We start from the raw sequence: 14,407 nt of genomic DNA, 5'->3' as shown, positions 1-14,407 counted from the left end.
TAGGCTTTAGTGGATTCATCTAAAATACTCTTAAGGAGTTGGTATCATTGCTATTTTAATGACATGGCATTGGAGACATAAAAGAAATAATGTTTTACCCACAATCACTCAGCAAGTCCCATCCTTTCTCACTTCCTGATGATGCCACATAACTGCACTGCTGATGCCCACTGGCAAACTGACTCTCATGTTCACCACTAGTGATCCAAGGGGGTTTCCTGGAGGGTTTCCTTTAGGCAAAATTCTAAATTGGCTTTGAGTTGATTCTGCTGCAAGACGTAATCCACAGACACAGAAAGGTGACATGACCAGAATGAGAAGTGGTGTGAGCTACCACAGAACTATAAGGCTAATAGTTTACAATTTGTCTGTTCAAGTATTTCATGTCATTAGAAGAGCAAAATGTTGTCCCTTTTTTAATTATATGAAGCATTATATTTGACTAAAGCAGAAGTAAGACAAGAAACGATGAATAGAAATTCCCCTGAAAAGAAGGGAATGTTTGCCCACGGATGCACAGCCATTCTATCTCTCCCAGGTTCCCCCTTCAAATGCACTTCTGTGGATTCCACCTATGCACCAGGCAGGGAGATCAAGGTCTGGCTCCAGAGGGATGCTTTGTACTGTCCTGAAAGCATAACTTAATCCTGTGAGTGGATAAAAACAAAGCACTGAGGATAATGCAGTCTTGAGTTTCTGGCTCCTTCGACTCCATCCCTGTCTTGGACAAACTTCCTCTCATCTCCACAGAGTTATCTGAGTACAGGTCTCAGTATTCTCCTTCCTAGAGTTTATTATGAATTTATTAAAAAAAAAACAACACATAATCCCTTCAGCTATGAAAATTACCCTCATTTGTCTACAAATAGGCTTAACCTCTTAAACTGTGTCAGATGCTGCAGATTCACCAATTTGATCTAGATCTTCAGATCTTCTCTGCTACTACAGCTCCAGGGCAAATGACTCATGCTGTTTGCAAGTGCCACATCCCACTGAGGCTGGCAGTACCACTGTTCTGCTATCTGTGTATCTGCAGGTTTCTACTAAAGCCTGGGCAGGGATTTTCTCCTGATCAAACTGAGCTCATCAACATTCTGCAGCCATAAAGCAGTATGCTGTATTTACATGAAAATCCATGTATTTGCATCAGTCCAGCCACAAATTAGCAGAGGAGAATGTGTTCTAGCATCAAACAAATATGACAAAGGCAAAATCCTATTGATCCATGTAATCATTTCCCCTGCTACATTTCCCTTCACCTGTGGCAGTCCTAGGAAGGTTGGTCTGCACTACCTATCACCTTACCTTGTAAATTGCTTTGGAAATATGAAAGGGAAATGCCAAAGAATTTTCAGACAATCTAAATGGTTTTTATAGCTTGTTCTTGGAAATCAGAGTGCCCTGAGCTGTCTGAATGTTCTGTCCTTACTCTATAAATCTTTGTTTTTTAAAGCAGAAGTGATACACTTTCCCAGGTGTGTGCCCATTTCTAGATTGTCCCAAACCTTCTGCTACCTTTCTTGGGGAAGGGAAAAATCTAGATGCAGAAAATCACGAAAAAATCTCCTATCCTAGGTAAGTTTTAGGTTAATGGTGCCCTTCTGGCTATCAGGCACTTGGGGATAGAAGAGATTGGTGCGGCCAGTGTTGCCAAATTTCCAGATAGTCCTATGCCTTGGCACTTGTTCAATCATATCTGTATGCTGATCTGTGGGATAGGCTGTGGACTAGGGTGAAAAGAGTCAAAGTTTTTTTTCTTTTAGGTCTGCTTCAGTTATCCAGATTATGGCATAAGGTGTTGCTCTTGCCTAATGAATGAGCTGGATGCTTTGAAACTCCAGCTTATGATGGTCTGAGGGCCATCTGTGTTCTCTGCTCTCAATCTCTCATAAGCTCTTTGGAGTAAGGGTCTGTGTATTTTACACTGCCATCACAAATAACAGACTCTCAGCTTGAAATCCACGACTGACTGTGCATGTCACATTTCATGCCATAAAAAACATGAGCTCAAGATTGGAAGGGCAAACACGCTTTTGGCTTCTCTGCCATTTGTACTTCAGTTTGCCTGCACCACTTCTTTCACTGTGTGTTGCTGTTTTTCTTTTGAGAATATTTCCAGAGCCCTCTATGCCTGGACAAGAAACAGACTCTATTTACTGACATTTGTTCCAAGTTATTATGAGTAGAAAGACAACTCTTGTAGGCTCTAAACTGGATCTTTCAGATAGAAGTCTTCAGCCAGCACCTCCCAAGCCCAAAGATTGCCTTCTTTTAAAAAGGTCTGAATCATCCATTCAATATCACAGCATCTTGAAGAACGTCCATAGGACCTCTCTGCTTTCCTTCTTGGCCAAGGCTTGAGCTGGCACTCAGTTAAGCTGCTGGGAGTCTTCTTAGGATGCCATGGCTATCTGTGTATTGCTTGCACAAGCATGGGTTAGTTCACTCTGTGAATTAACGGGTAACTCAGGTGCCAGCTTCACTGCAAGGGAGCCCCAGGGCTGAAATGTGGCCTGAAGCATATTGAGGTACCATTGACACAGCCTGGGTGATGAGGAGCCTTTCCATGGAGCCTTTCATCTGCACAGGATGAACCCAGGGTCAATGCCCTGGGGAGTAATCATCCTATGCCATCTGCTTCCTATCTGGCAAACCTCAGTGCATGGCAGGGGAATGTTCTCCCACAGCTCATCCCTTTGTGTGTCTCGAAGGGATGCTGTCCTGCCAGGCGGCAGCAGGCAACAGTCATGTATGCCCTGACTCCCTGGGCTGGCTTCCCATTTCACACTTGCTGATGGTCTCCATGACAGAGGAAAAGTTTTGACAGGGGCCATACTCTGCAGTGCTCAGGCTGTCTCTAAGAGTAAGAGCCCTACCCAGGGAACAGATAAACAGAACAATGTTTGAGCCTCTGGTACTCTTTAATGTCATTTTCAGGGAAATATATGTGTCATAACAACACAAAGCAGGCATAGCTCCCTTGCTTTCGATCTGCCTGGTGCCAGGATCCACGTCATTTCAGCATTGAAACAGATCCAGCAAGTTTGTGGTAACTTTGCTCTCCCAAGAGCTGCCTCTTTTGCCCCCTTGATTTGTACTTGTCTCTTGTCTTCCAGCAGAGTCCCTCATCCCTGTCGGGGAATGTCACGTACTGTTATGGTTAACGTATAATTTTCACTAGAAGCCCTAGGGAATTGGGCCTTTATCTCCACATACCATGCACATCAAGATGGTTTAATCAACCCTATTAATTCCAGGACTTGCTGCTGATCTGGATAAAACACTGCCCTTTCCCACATTGCAGCACCCTCTCTCTGCTCCTCAGGGCTAAACACATTCCCCTACATATTCCCAGCTCTTACAGAGAGCTCTAAGGGCTCTACTCTAAGGTTCAGATTGTTTTGGGCTGATTTTACAGACCAGGAGCATCTCATCAACTTGAAAATTTGGACTTGATAGTCCTTGGTATCACATCCTGGTGCTCTGGGTGGTCATTGCCATTTCCAAACATTGTTTCAGGGCACATCTGCCCAGTTGTTTGGTCTGAGGACATGTTTGAGAGCAGAGAGAAAACTCAGCAACGTGCCAAGACCAGGGCAAAACTCAGGGGATGTCATTACAGTTGTGGTACTGGGAGATCTGAAGAAGTGGTCTTGCCTTTGTCCTTGTTCCGGCATGCCTGCTTTAGGGAGGGATGGTGGGACACGGCTTGTTCATCAGAAGATACAGCCTGGTCAAGAAACAAACTTCAGAGAGCAAGACATGGAGGATTAGATATAGGAGGGTGGTTTACAAACATCTTCCTGACCAGATGAAGAAGTGGACCAGATTCTGTCCCCTTTTCCCACCTGTAGCAGTATTTAACTCGTGGCTCACCCCCAAGCCTAGAGCCAAATGTCTCCAACAGCTGTGAGGATGCCTTGTGTTTAAAGCAGCCACGAGGCACACGCCTAATGGCCCAGGGCTGCTTGGGATGTGCTGCTGCTTGCTTTTCTCGGAAAGGGTTCTTGCAACATGAAAGAAGTGCAGGGAAACAAAGAGCCCTGGGGAGAGAAGTGACAGGCGGCAGCTGGAGCCGGTGGGTGACTTGCCGAGTGACAGAGCAGTTGGGCTCCTCGCTACTCTGCTACTATTTTGGAAACTTCAATAAACAGAAGAGGCAAGATCAATCTCTCAGGGCTCCAACACAAAGCCTGAGGAGCCCTGTGGACTTTGGTGGCACGGGCAGACTAAGAGACCAGTTCCTCCATATGAACTCTGCTTCATTTGGGCCCCAGGGAAAACTCATCAGGTTTAGCTGCTGAAAACCTTATTAGCAATTCACTAATTAGCAGGTCTCAGCTCCTTTGCTGGTGCAACCTTGCACTAAGGAATTCATGCTCCTTGTGCCGTGGAGAATATGACTGTTTAACAGGGGAGCTTTCAAGCAGCTGGAAAAAAAGTATGGATGTTTATATTTGTAAAAAGGGATTGTTTTTGCTGCTGTCAATTATTAATGGCTCTCAGGTCAGGCTAAGGAACAATGCCAGGGATAAATTACCCTGTACGCTATTCATATATCCTCTCTCCAATTGTTTCCTTCTCAACTAGAGGATTCACCTCACAATGAACTCCTTGGCTTTTGGAAAAAAAGAACGAAGTGATGAACTTGGTGTGCCCATTTATTTATGCATTGACATCTTTCCTACTTTGTCAGGTGTGTTTAATCAAAAAGAAGCAGGAAATGCATTATAATTATAAACATATTACTGTGCAAGAAAAAGGCTGCCGTTGGAAAGGACTGTGTTGTTTGATAAATTGTTACAGTGAAAAAACACAGGCTTAACCTACGAAGCTCTTTGCTGAGATCAAAGCAAAGCTAACCACCCGCCACAGGCTGTCTGTGCAGCAGGACTCAGCTCTGGGTTTGCAGCAAGGCAAGTGAAAGTTGAAAAGAAAATGCAATCTCTTCTCTTCCTTTTTTATTTTTTTGCCTGAAACTTTTCTCCTAGTATAAAAAAAAATGATTCAAACATTAAATATTTGCCTTTAAAATTAATAGAATTAGTGATGAACCCAGCTGAGAACACAATAATTAGGGCCCAGTCCAAAGCTCCATGTTGAAGTTCATGGAGAAACTTATTGTTTTCAACAGCGTCTGACTTGGGATCCTGATGAGCCAAAGCAAAGATGGAGAGTTACAGAATAACCCTGGGAGATCCTGGATGTCCTGCAGTCTTTCCATGTGACCTTGCCCAAACTTGCAAACATTCCTTAGTGGTGAGCACAGCTGAACCCCAGTCAGTGATCTACTGCTGCTGTGAAAAGCAAAAGTCCTTCTGGTCTGCAAGACCAGGAATGCTGTAGGTAAGATGCAGACAAGGTTTATTGCCCTTCTCAGCACTGCAAGGCTGAGCCACGGCCCTGCGCTTAAATAAATAAAAAACCACCAACAGATAAACTGGAAATTGTCCAGAAGAGAACAACAAAAATGATCAGAGGTCTAGAAAACATGACTTATGAGGAAAGATTGAAAGGGCTGGGTTTGTTTAGTCTAGAGAATTTGAAACATCCTAATAAACTTTAAAGATGTAAAAAAATACATGGTATCTAAAAGGGTAATCGATTACCCTTTATCCCTGTGGGTATGGCAGAAGGTACAGCAAAGAAGATTTAGTATAGACAGTATTAAAAGCTCTGAGATTAATAACACACTCAAGTACATTACTTTGGGAGGGATCAGAACATCTCTCATGGGAGATTTTCTGTGCATTGGACAAGTACCTGCCATGGGTAACTCACTGTCCCATGGAACAGGCTACTTTCAGCCATATGATCCTATGGGTTGCATAATCTAGTGTCTGAGTCAGGACACTTGAAAATGAGACCTTGGAGGTGATGAGCTTTTACAGCATTCCCTGATTTGAAAAAATGTGTCAGGTGATCAACCCTTCTGAAGGCTGACCTCCAATCAACAACCCTTTTCTAAAAGCCTCTTTTCCTTGGCTTCCATGGTTATTAAATGAAAAGCAACAAATTCACACCTTTCCATGGGGCCATCATTGTATTTGTGAAGTGTCTTGCTGCTATCACATGGGGGATTCCCATCTAAGTAAGCACTCAAATGTTTGAATATTAGGATGATGAGACCTCTGAGAAAACATGTAATGACTCATGTAGTGGCAGCCTTGCAGATTCTGCTCGTAAAAGTCCCCTCCTGATACTGGAGAAAGAAGTACCTTTGCTAGGAGTGTTTTTACCCATAGCACCACTGGGATACAACAACTGCAAAGCAGTCAGGATGGTATTAGGTACTGCTCAAGGTGGGCCAGGTGGTGGTCAGCACCTAATTAGAAAGGCAATATCCCTTCTTCCCATAGTGCCTGTCCCACTGTTGAGTATCCCCTGTCCTGTAGCTGCATGTGCTGCTGCCTCTCTGTGACCAAGCAACTCCACCATCCCTCATCTGCCTTGAAAAGGCTCAACCCTGTTCTCTGATTTCAACCTTTTTTCTGTGAAGGGCACCAAAATCTTTGGTCAGAGTTTGCATCAAAACTGACCACAAGACAGAAATCTATCAGAAACCACGAGCATTTGAATTTACCTCCCAGTGACTCCAAATTCCTTGAATTATGGGCACGAGGTGAGGAGTTTGTGAAGAGAAGGAGCACAGGGCTGCAGCCACAGCAGGGCTGGCCATAGCCCTTGGTGTCTCCAAGGACTTGGGGGTGATGTTAGGGCTCCCTGGAGGATGGAGGAAAGATGCTGAGGGGAATGCTGCTGCAACCCTGCCTCTTCTTTGCACTCCCCATTTCCTGCCCAGCTACAGCTGTGCAAGGTACTATTTGGTGCCCACAAGAACATGGAGAAAATCACTAGTTATATGATACGGGAATTAAAAAAAAAATCTGTTTGCTTCTAAGCGTAAACCAATGACTGTGGCAATGGTTTGCAAACATGGGGTTATGGCCCTGAGTCAACTTTTTTCCCCCTGGGTTTTGGGTACAGTCACGAGCCTGGCAGGAATCTGTGTCAGCTAAAATGCATGGCAGCAACTGGCGTCTCCTGGACTTTGGAGCTGAGCAGGGTCGCAACAGGAAGGAGTTTGGGAAGGCAGCACTGCAGGGTTAGCAATAAACATCTCCCTGGGGCAGACATTCCATAATTGGCCATGACAAGGCTTCTTTCTCCAGAGGGATGGAGATGGTCTGTGAGGAAGCAGGATGAATCACTGCTCCAGTCCAACTTGGCAAATGCTGTGATTTAGCTCTGCTTTGCACAGGGAGGAGACGATGATATAGACTGAAAGACAGAAGAGAAATGTAGCCAAAGGCTTCTGAGCTGGGAGACAAGTTTGGGTTCCCACTCATTTTTTGCAGGTTTACTCAGATCCTTAGAAGGAAACCCTGGCAATACCCACTGGTACAAAAACAATTCCCTTTATCAACAATTCAGAGGGAACAATGGGGACTCCTGAACACAAAGCTCATACAAACAATAATAACCCTTTTATTCCACATTGTTACAACAGCAGTTGATACCAAATACTTTCTTCCAGCCCCCCACTTCATTAACTATTTCAGTCACCCTTCTACTCCCAGTCACAGATTTATGGGAGGGGATCTTAGGATCCCGAGTTAGTTTACTGCAATGTAGTGGTGACGACATGCCTGTGCAGCCTTCTGTAAAGAGGGAGGTTGAGTGTGGTTTCCTCATGCCACCCTGTACCCTTGGAAAAGTCCCACTTTCTTTCAAAAAGGGGTGTTCTTCCTACCATCCTTTCTTTGGATGGTGGACATCAGTGCTATCTTTAAAGCTCCTTGCTATCTCAGCAATCTTACCAAGCCTGGTGACCTAACAGCAGTTCACAGCCTGTTCAGTATCTGATGATTAATCCCCTCCCTTTAAAAGTATGTACTTAGTGGCAGAACCCCACAAAAATATTGGTGGAGCCAGAGCTGCTTTGCCAAGTGGCAGATTTAGACTTGCTCTTCTTGGAAAGCTGGCTTCCTGTCACTGGCTTTGTCTCATGGTTTTTTTCCCAGTGGTTTGGAGAGAGGAGAAAGGGAAAAAGAAATTGTTCCTCCTAAATACCTCTTCTCTTTTATATCCCCTTTCCTCCATATGTCCTCTCTGCTATTCCAAATTTCAAGAATTCCATCAGCCAAACTCTTCCTAACTAACCCCACTGCTACTACTGATGCAAAAGGAGAAGATCCCTGCAAAACAAGATCCCTTGAAAAAGAAGATGCAGACAATCTTAAATTCCATCCCACCTTCTCCTGCTCCTTCAGAGGGCAGGCAGGGGGAACAAAAGTCTTCCCTTCACTATGAAAGAGTGTTAGCTCAGAAAAGTCAAATCTGCATTTTGCTGCAATATGAGAGTTCAGATCAAACCATCAGTCTTTTGCTTATTTCTAATTTGCTGTTAGGAACATTAAAATTTTATTTCTTATGAGATGACTACCATAGCTAATGCAGGCAGCTGCTGCTGGCCTGGCTACAAGACTGAAGCTCAGGGCTTCCTATTCTAAATGCTCCCATCACGGGAAACAGAAAGCTTGGTCAGCACCGAGCAGCTAAGGGCTGCCCAGGCAGCTGAGTTTGCATGCCAACAAAGGCAGGTTATCCAGATCTTACTTTCCCTGGAGATATCAGCATCCCTACTCACTTTTCCTTTTACAGTCTGTACAAGGCCAAATCCTACAATGGGTTCTTACCCAGTATCTTTTTTCTATTGAGATACTGGGTAAGGCCTCCACACTGGACTCAGCAGCACCATATGCAATACCAGTCAGGTGAATAGGCACAAGCACAGAGCTTATGATCTTTCTGGCACAGGGTCTGGGAAGGACTAGCGCTTCTTGTGCATTTAAAGTCAAGAGTTTGCCTGACCCCATAAGGATTCCCCATGTGCTCTCTGCAGAGCGAGGCAAGTCCTTTCCGGGAAGGAAAGCACAAAGGAAGTACCAAAGCTCGTTTAGAGAAGGTTAGAACAGGGGACACACTGGAGCGTAAGGCATCCATGGTCAAAGAGTCTATGTGGCAGTTTTCCCTTTGGTGTCCACGTGTCAGTCTCTGGATCATAGCAGTCCAAGGAATCCAGGTCCTTGATGACATTGTCTGTGGTGAGACATCGTCCTCCTGTGACATACAACTTGTTCTTGATGACAGTGGCCCCATGATGCATTCGTCTGTCCTTCATGTCTGCACATTTAACAAACTTGTTGCCTTTTGTATCATAAGCAATGATTCTCCTGGTGTACCCTGAATGAAAAGCCAGAGGTGGAAGAGACAGATGGGAATTAAAGCTTATGGACAGCAGAAGGAATGATAATATATTTCCTGATAGTCTTCAATAAAACCTATTATACTGGTACATAATTTGGCAGAGTTAAGATCTCTAAGCTAGGAAGTGATGATGTGTCACAGGAATGCCTGTCTGTCTATCTTTCTTTCCTGTTTGTCCTCACCCTGTCTACTAGCACCTTGGCAGCCAGGGCTCAATAAGCACCATAAGACCCATCAGATCAGGCAACCAACCTGTCTCACACAGTTGGAGCTTGTAGTTACCTGCATGTGTCTTCAAACATCCCAAAATACTTCTTTTCACCCAAGAGACTCCTTGAGCTTCACTTGGTAATAGAGAAACCAGTGGCATACGGGAGAGGAACAACAGTGCCTTGTTGGGTTGGAGTTGTGGCTGCCTTCTGAACGGAGCTGAGTACTCAGCACAGTGCCACTGGTGTTTGCTCCACTCCTAAAGTCCACAGTGCCATATCTGTGCCAGCCACCACGCCAGTGACCCAGTGTACAGCTCTTCCACTGAGAGGTGATGTAACCTCGGATCGGCTGAGAGGTAAGGGCTGGTAAAAGGGCCATTGCCCTGGAGCAATGGAGGTGTGGAAGCTTGGTACCCAGCAGTACCCTGCCCATGTATAAAAACAAGAGTGTGGTCTGAGGTAAGGATAATCTGCCACACAGGATAGTCTGGGACCTTTGGACTCAGCTCTCCTGTGTTCTGACTGCAAAGGGTAGCAGTGGCCTCCCCCTGAGGGGTGACACCATCTTTGAGTCTCGCGTGATTTGCGTTCAGTTCACTGCTCTGCCAAAACTACTATGTGTCTCATTTTCTCTTACATAATCTAACACATGCTTCCTCTTGACAGTCTGTGATCGGGGGAGCTGCATTCAGGATTGTAGAGTGCCAAAACCAATGACATAATACACCAAAGTGCCAGTGGGCAGAGGCTGGTCCTCAGGTTGAAAAAGACACTGCGGAGTTTCTTCTTTCCAGGTGTTTCACACCCCTTTCAGGACATTTCACAATTACCCTCAGGAGGCAACTACAGGACCAACCAACATCTCATAGACCTATAGCCCACCCATCCCAACGATTGTGGTAACCACGCTCTCTATTATCCCAAGAAGAGCAGACAGAAAGTTCCAGGATGTGAGTCAGCAAGGGAGAAGCAGGATCCCCATGCTTTTGGCATCCTTCCTTCTGCAGACCAGCAACTTGCATTGGCTTTTCCTTAGTTTCCCCCACCCAGGTCCTGCTACTTGGAGTAAAAAGGGGCCTCATGGAGAACTTATCTCTGCTTCCATTGCCGTAAGAGAAGTGGATGGAGGATGGGCACAGTCCTCCTTTCTTTCCCAAGATCCAGGTGCTTTTTGAGGGACCACCCCCTCAAAAGCCACAGGAAGGCTGTAAAAACCCACAAGATCTGGGTAGGGGGAGGCAGAAGGAAGGTGAAACAGAACTCTTACCACCTATGATGATAATCTGGTCTCCAATTGTGACAGCTGGTGCACAGACATTCTTCACCACTCTAGTCTCCATCCGAAACCATGTATTCCTGGACACATGGTAAACCTGACAAGAAAATAAAGATACTCACACAGCCGTTTATGTTATATTTCAACTGGCATTTGTAATTACAGAGAACTTAAGGGGTTTATTTTGCCCTAATAAATACAATCCTCTGGCTCAAAGTCCTGGAAATCTGAGAATATACCCATTTTTTTTCCTAATATATCTTCCTGGAAAGCATTCTAGTTCCCCAGGCTTGTCTGCTCAGGACATGCTAGCACACACACTAAGATGAAGTGTGTCTGCCATATACAAGCTTCTTGGCTGTAGACCTTTGCACAGCTATTAAATCACTGTAACTTGCTCTCCCAAAGTGCAAGCCCATTAATTTCATTTACCAGTTATTCTGTGTATTCCTGCCTTGGTCTTAGCAATTTCCTGGGCAAACAAACTTCAACTTCACCTAGCTTTGCTGGCAGCCACCATATTTGCTCAGCTGCTATATTTGTGCTGGTGGCTGGCAAAGGGACTTAGAGTGGTATCTAAGTCATCAATTCATGTGAGAAAAAGAGCTGTTGCCAGATGATGATCATTCAGTCATCCATATCTGGGTGACACAAACTTTTATGCCATATTATCTGGTTCTCAATATAGTAAATATCTCCAGGGCAACTTCCCATTAACAGATAAATACATTTCCTTCCCCTGATAATCAAGTACCATTATAATCACAAAGTATTGCTCGTGTGCTGGTGCCATCTTAGCTCGTAATGATTCTTAGTTAAAGCACCTCAACCAGTGGAAAACACTTACGGGGATAGAAACACTACAATGTTACTAAAGCAACAAATCGGATAAGAAAAAATTGTATGAATTTTTTCTTCTTAATAGAGTGTAACCGCTGAAAGCAGACAGAGAAGCCAGCAACATGTGGCAGGAGCTACGTTTTTAACACAACTGTTTATATGAAATGACTGTCAGTTTAAGTCCTGGCCCTTTGATGAGTGAGTATCTAATCGCTCTAATGATGGTGAGTGTTCGTGTTCGCTGCGAGTGAGCAGGTGTGCGGCTGAGACCCCAGCTCGGCTGCCAAGGAGAAAGCACTGGTTCTGGTGATATTGGCTACAGGCATGAAGCTGGGCAGGGGGGGCTGCTGCCGCCTGCCATAGCATCATCTGCAGCAGCCCTGGCCTTAGTGCTCACCAGAGGCACAGCTGACTGACACCCAAAGAAGTATGTCAGGGCTTGTGCCTGAAAAACCTTCAGAAGGGGAAAATGAAATGGCTGCAATGGTCCTGGAAGCCATGTATCAACTCAACCTGCCCCTTGCTGCGACTCACAATAAAGTTTTCTAGGTGGTTTGATTTTCTCATGAGGGTGATGGACTGTTGAAATACCTTAGAAGAAATTGCCTATGACAAGCAGGACCGATCATTACCTGGATCAGTCGAACTGGGTTTTGCATAATGTCTTCTCCCCCAAAGAGGTAGACCCTCTGATCTTTGGCAGCAACAGCAGGGTGAAGAACAGCAACAGGCATGTTTGCCATGCTCTCACAGGTGTTGTAGACACTATCATATCTTTCCACAGAATTCAGGATTTCCTGGTTTTCACCAATTCCACCGAATGATAAAATATAATTTTTATATGCCAGACTTCTGTGGGAGTAACGTGGAACTAACATATGCTCAATCAACCTCCACTGATTGAGTTTGAGGGAGTAAATGTAAATATTACCACTGACCAGGCTTTTCTTATTACTAACAGGCATCCCTCCGAGCACATAAATGTTGCTGTGTAAACTCACTGCAGAGGCTTTGTACAGGTGCATGGGAAGTTTGGCCAGGCTCAGCCATTGGTTTGTCTTGTCATCATAGAGCAGGACATCCCTCGTCTGCTGGCTGTCCTTCCTGCCACCAATGATGATGAGGAACTCTTGGTTGGAGTACCGGCGAGGAACATGCATCATGGGTTTGATGTCAGGTGCGTTGGTGCTGTACAGGGAAAACATATGTCTCCAGGCTGACTCAAGGATGCTCCTGCAAGTGGGTGAGGACTGAACGAGTGAGTCATTGGCAATGAAGTGGAAGAGGAAAGTTGGATGGACGTATTGAAGCCGGACTTTCTTGAACAATTCTTGGATGTAGCCTTGTCGTGCCTGGAGGTCGTGCCGGACCCAGACCATCAGTGCCTCAAAGACCTGCTCCTCCTCCCCACAGAGTTCATCGTCCCCAAGGTAGTCGATGAGCTCCAAGGGACAAAGGTCCTTCAAGTCCTCAGAAGAGGCCACCACAGGAAAGCATTTCAAAGCCATAGCCTTGGCTTTCTTATTCAGACTTTGGCAGTTCAAGATTTTTGCCAGTCTAATCATGCTCAGACAGTTGTCAGGAGTCAGCTTGTCTTGAAGGTAGGCAGAGCAGGCCTCAAATAGCTTAGTGTACTGCAGCATGGAGGCAGTCTCCAACAGGCACAGGACATTCTCAGTGGATATAAGAATCTCCCCTGTGTAAACATAAAGGATAATCTGATCCAAAATGTTGGCGTCGATGCCCTTCAGGATGACTTTAGCCTGGCGACTCTCTCTGAAGTCATTACAGAACATTGCCTTGAAGTACGGACTGCTGGAAGCCAGCACATTTCGGTGACAGGGGATTTCAAAACCCCCGGAACAGAGGGCAACATCAGTCAGCATCCCACTCTGCCGCAGAGCATTCAGCTGCTTCAGCAGTTCAGAGGAGAAGTCCTGGTCTTTGAAGAGAAACTCTTCAGTGGATTCCCCCTCCATAGCAAAATAGGAGAGAGATGAATACTGGACTTGGCAGAAAAACCCCTGAATTCTTAGCAACTTTTATTGAAATATCCAGCTCCAAGGGAACAAATCGGGACTTTGATGTTCCTCTAAATATCCGTTCGCTGTTACGCATAAAAATGGAACACTGGTTAAGCACAGTGGGAAAATAATAAAGAAGTCAAAAGGTCCCTAAGACCCTTTAAAATTTTCATAAAGTTATCAGATAGGTTGCAGCTCTGAGGTCAGCACTGCCTGTGTCCCTGGCAAGAAGCAAAAGCACTGAAGTTATCTCACTGATTTGGGATTAAAGCTGGATGGCTGAAGCAATTGGTTTGTCCATTTTAATCACGTTGAATAAATGCACTTAGACATTTATTCACTATTTTAAAGTATTAGCAGTTTAGTAGCTTGCGCCTCTTTCCCCTAGAGTTAGTCATTCCCAAAGAATGCAAATCTGGCAGAGCTGAACTCTGCAGCAGGGCAAACGGAACCCTAGAGACTGGGAATCTGCATTAAAACCGTTATTTATTAACTCTGCTTAGCTGTGGTTTTTTTATGTTAATCAGACACACAATGACTAAATTAAGTGCCAGGCAGAACAATATGATGAGTATCTACTGTCATGACTAACTGCTCAACCTGCAGTGGAACCATAAGGTAGAAGCGTTTACCTTCTGTCGTCCTTCCCTGCATGCACTTACTCTCTGTCGCTTATTCTCTGCTGAGATTTTCCATAGCTAGAGCCTGGATAAAAACCCTATAAACCCAAAGGACGTTTCTTTCAGTAGGTAGGGTGATTCATAGAGGGTGATTTCTGGACGTGT

At 45.0% G+C, this 14,407-nt stretch overlaps 1 protein-coding gene across 1 annotated transcript; it reads right to left on the bottom strand.

The window, feature by feature from the left end:
• Nucleotides 1-7,465: 7,465 nt before the first annotated feature.
• On the bottom strand, nucleotides 7,466-14,407 carry KLHL38 (kelch like family member 38). The gene is made up of 4 exons (XM_008934559.2): nucleotides 14,255-14,407; nucleotides 12,231-13,705; nucleotides 10,750-10,855; nucleotides 7,466-9,246 (listed from the first exon to the last, which is right to left on the bottom strand). The coding sequence occupies exons 2-4, from the start codon at nucleotides 13,575-13,577 to the stop codon at nucleotides 8,960-8,962; spliced, it is 1,740 nt and encodes a 579-aa protein (XP_008932807.1). The 5' UTR covers nucleotides 13,578-13,705; nucleotides 14,255-14,407; the 3' UTR covers nucleotides 7,466-8,959.

The sequence above is a fragment of the Manacus vitellinus genome, unplaced genomic scaffold (genome assembly GCF_001715985.3).
Source record: "Manacus vitellinus isolate BGI_N305 unplaced genomic scaffold, ASM171598v3 scaffold_1_pilon, whole genome shotgun sequence".
Classification (NCBI taxonomy): Eukaryota; Metazoa; Chordata; class Aves; order Passeriformes; family Pipridae; genus Manacus; species Manacus vitellinus.
The sequence above is the reverse complement of the archived record's forward strand: the minus strand, read 5'-3'. Positions and strand labels throughout refer to the sequence as shown.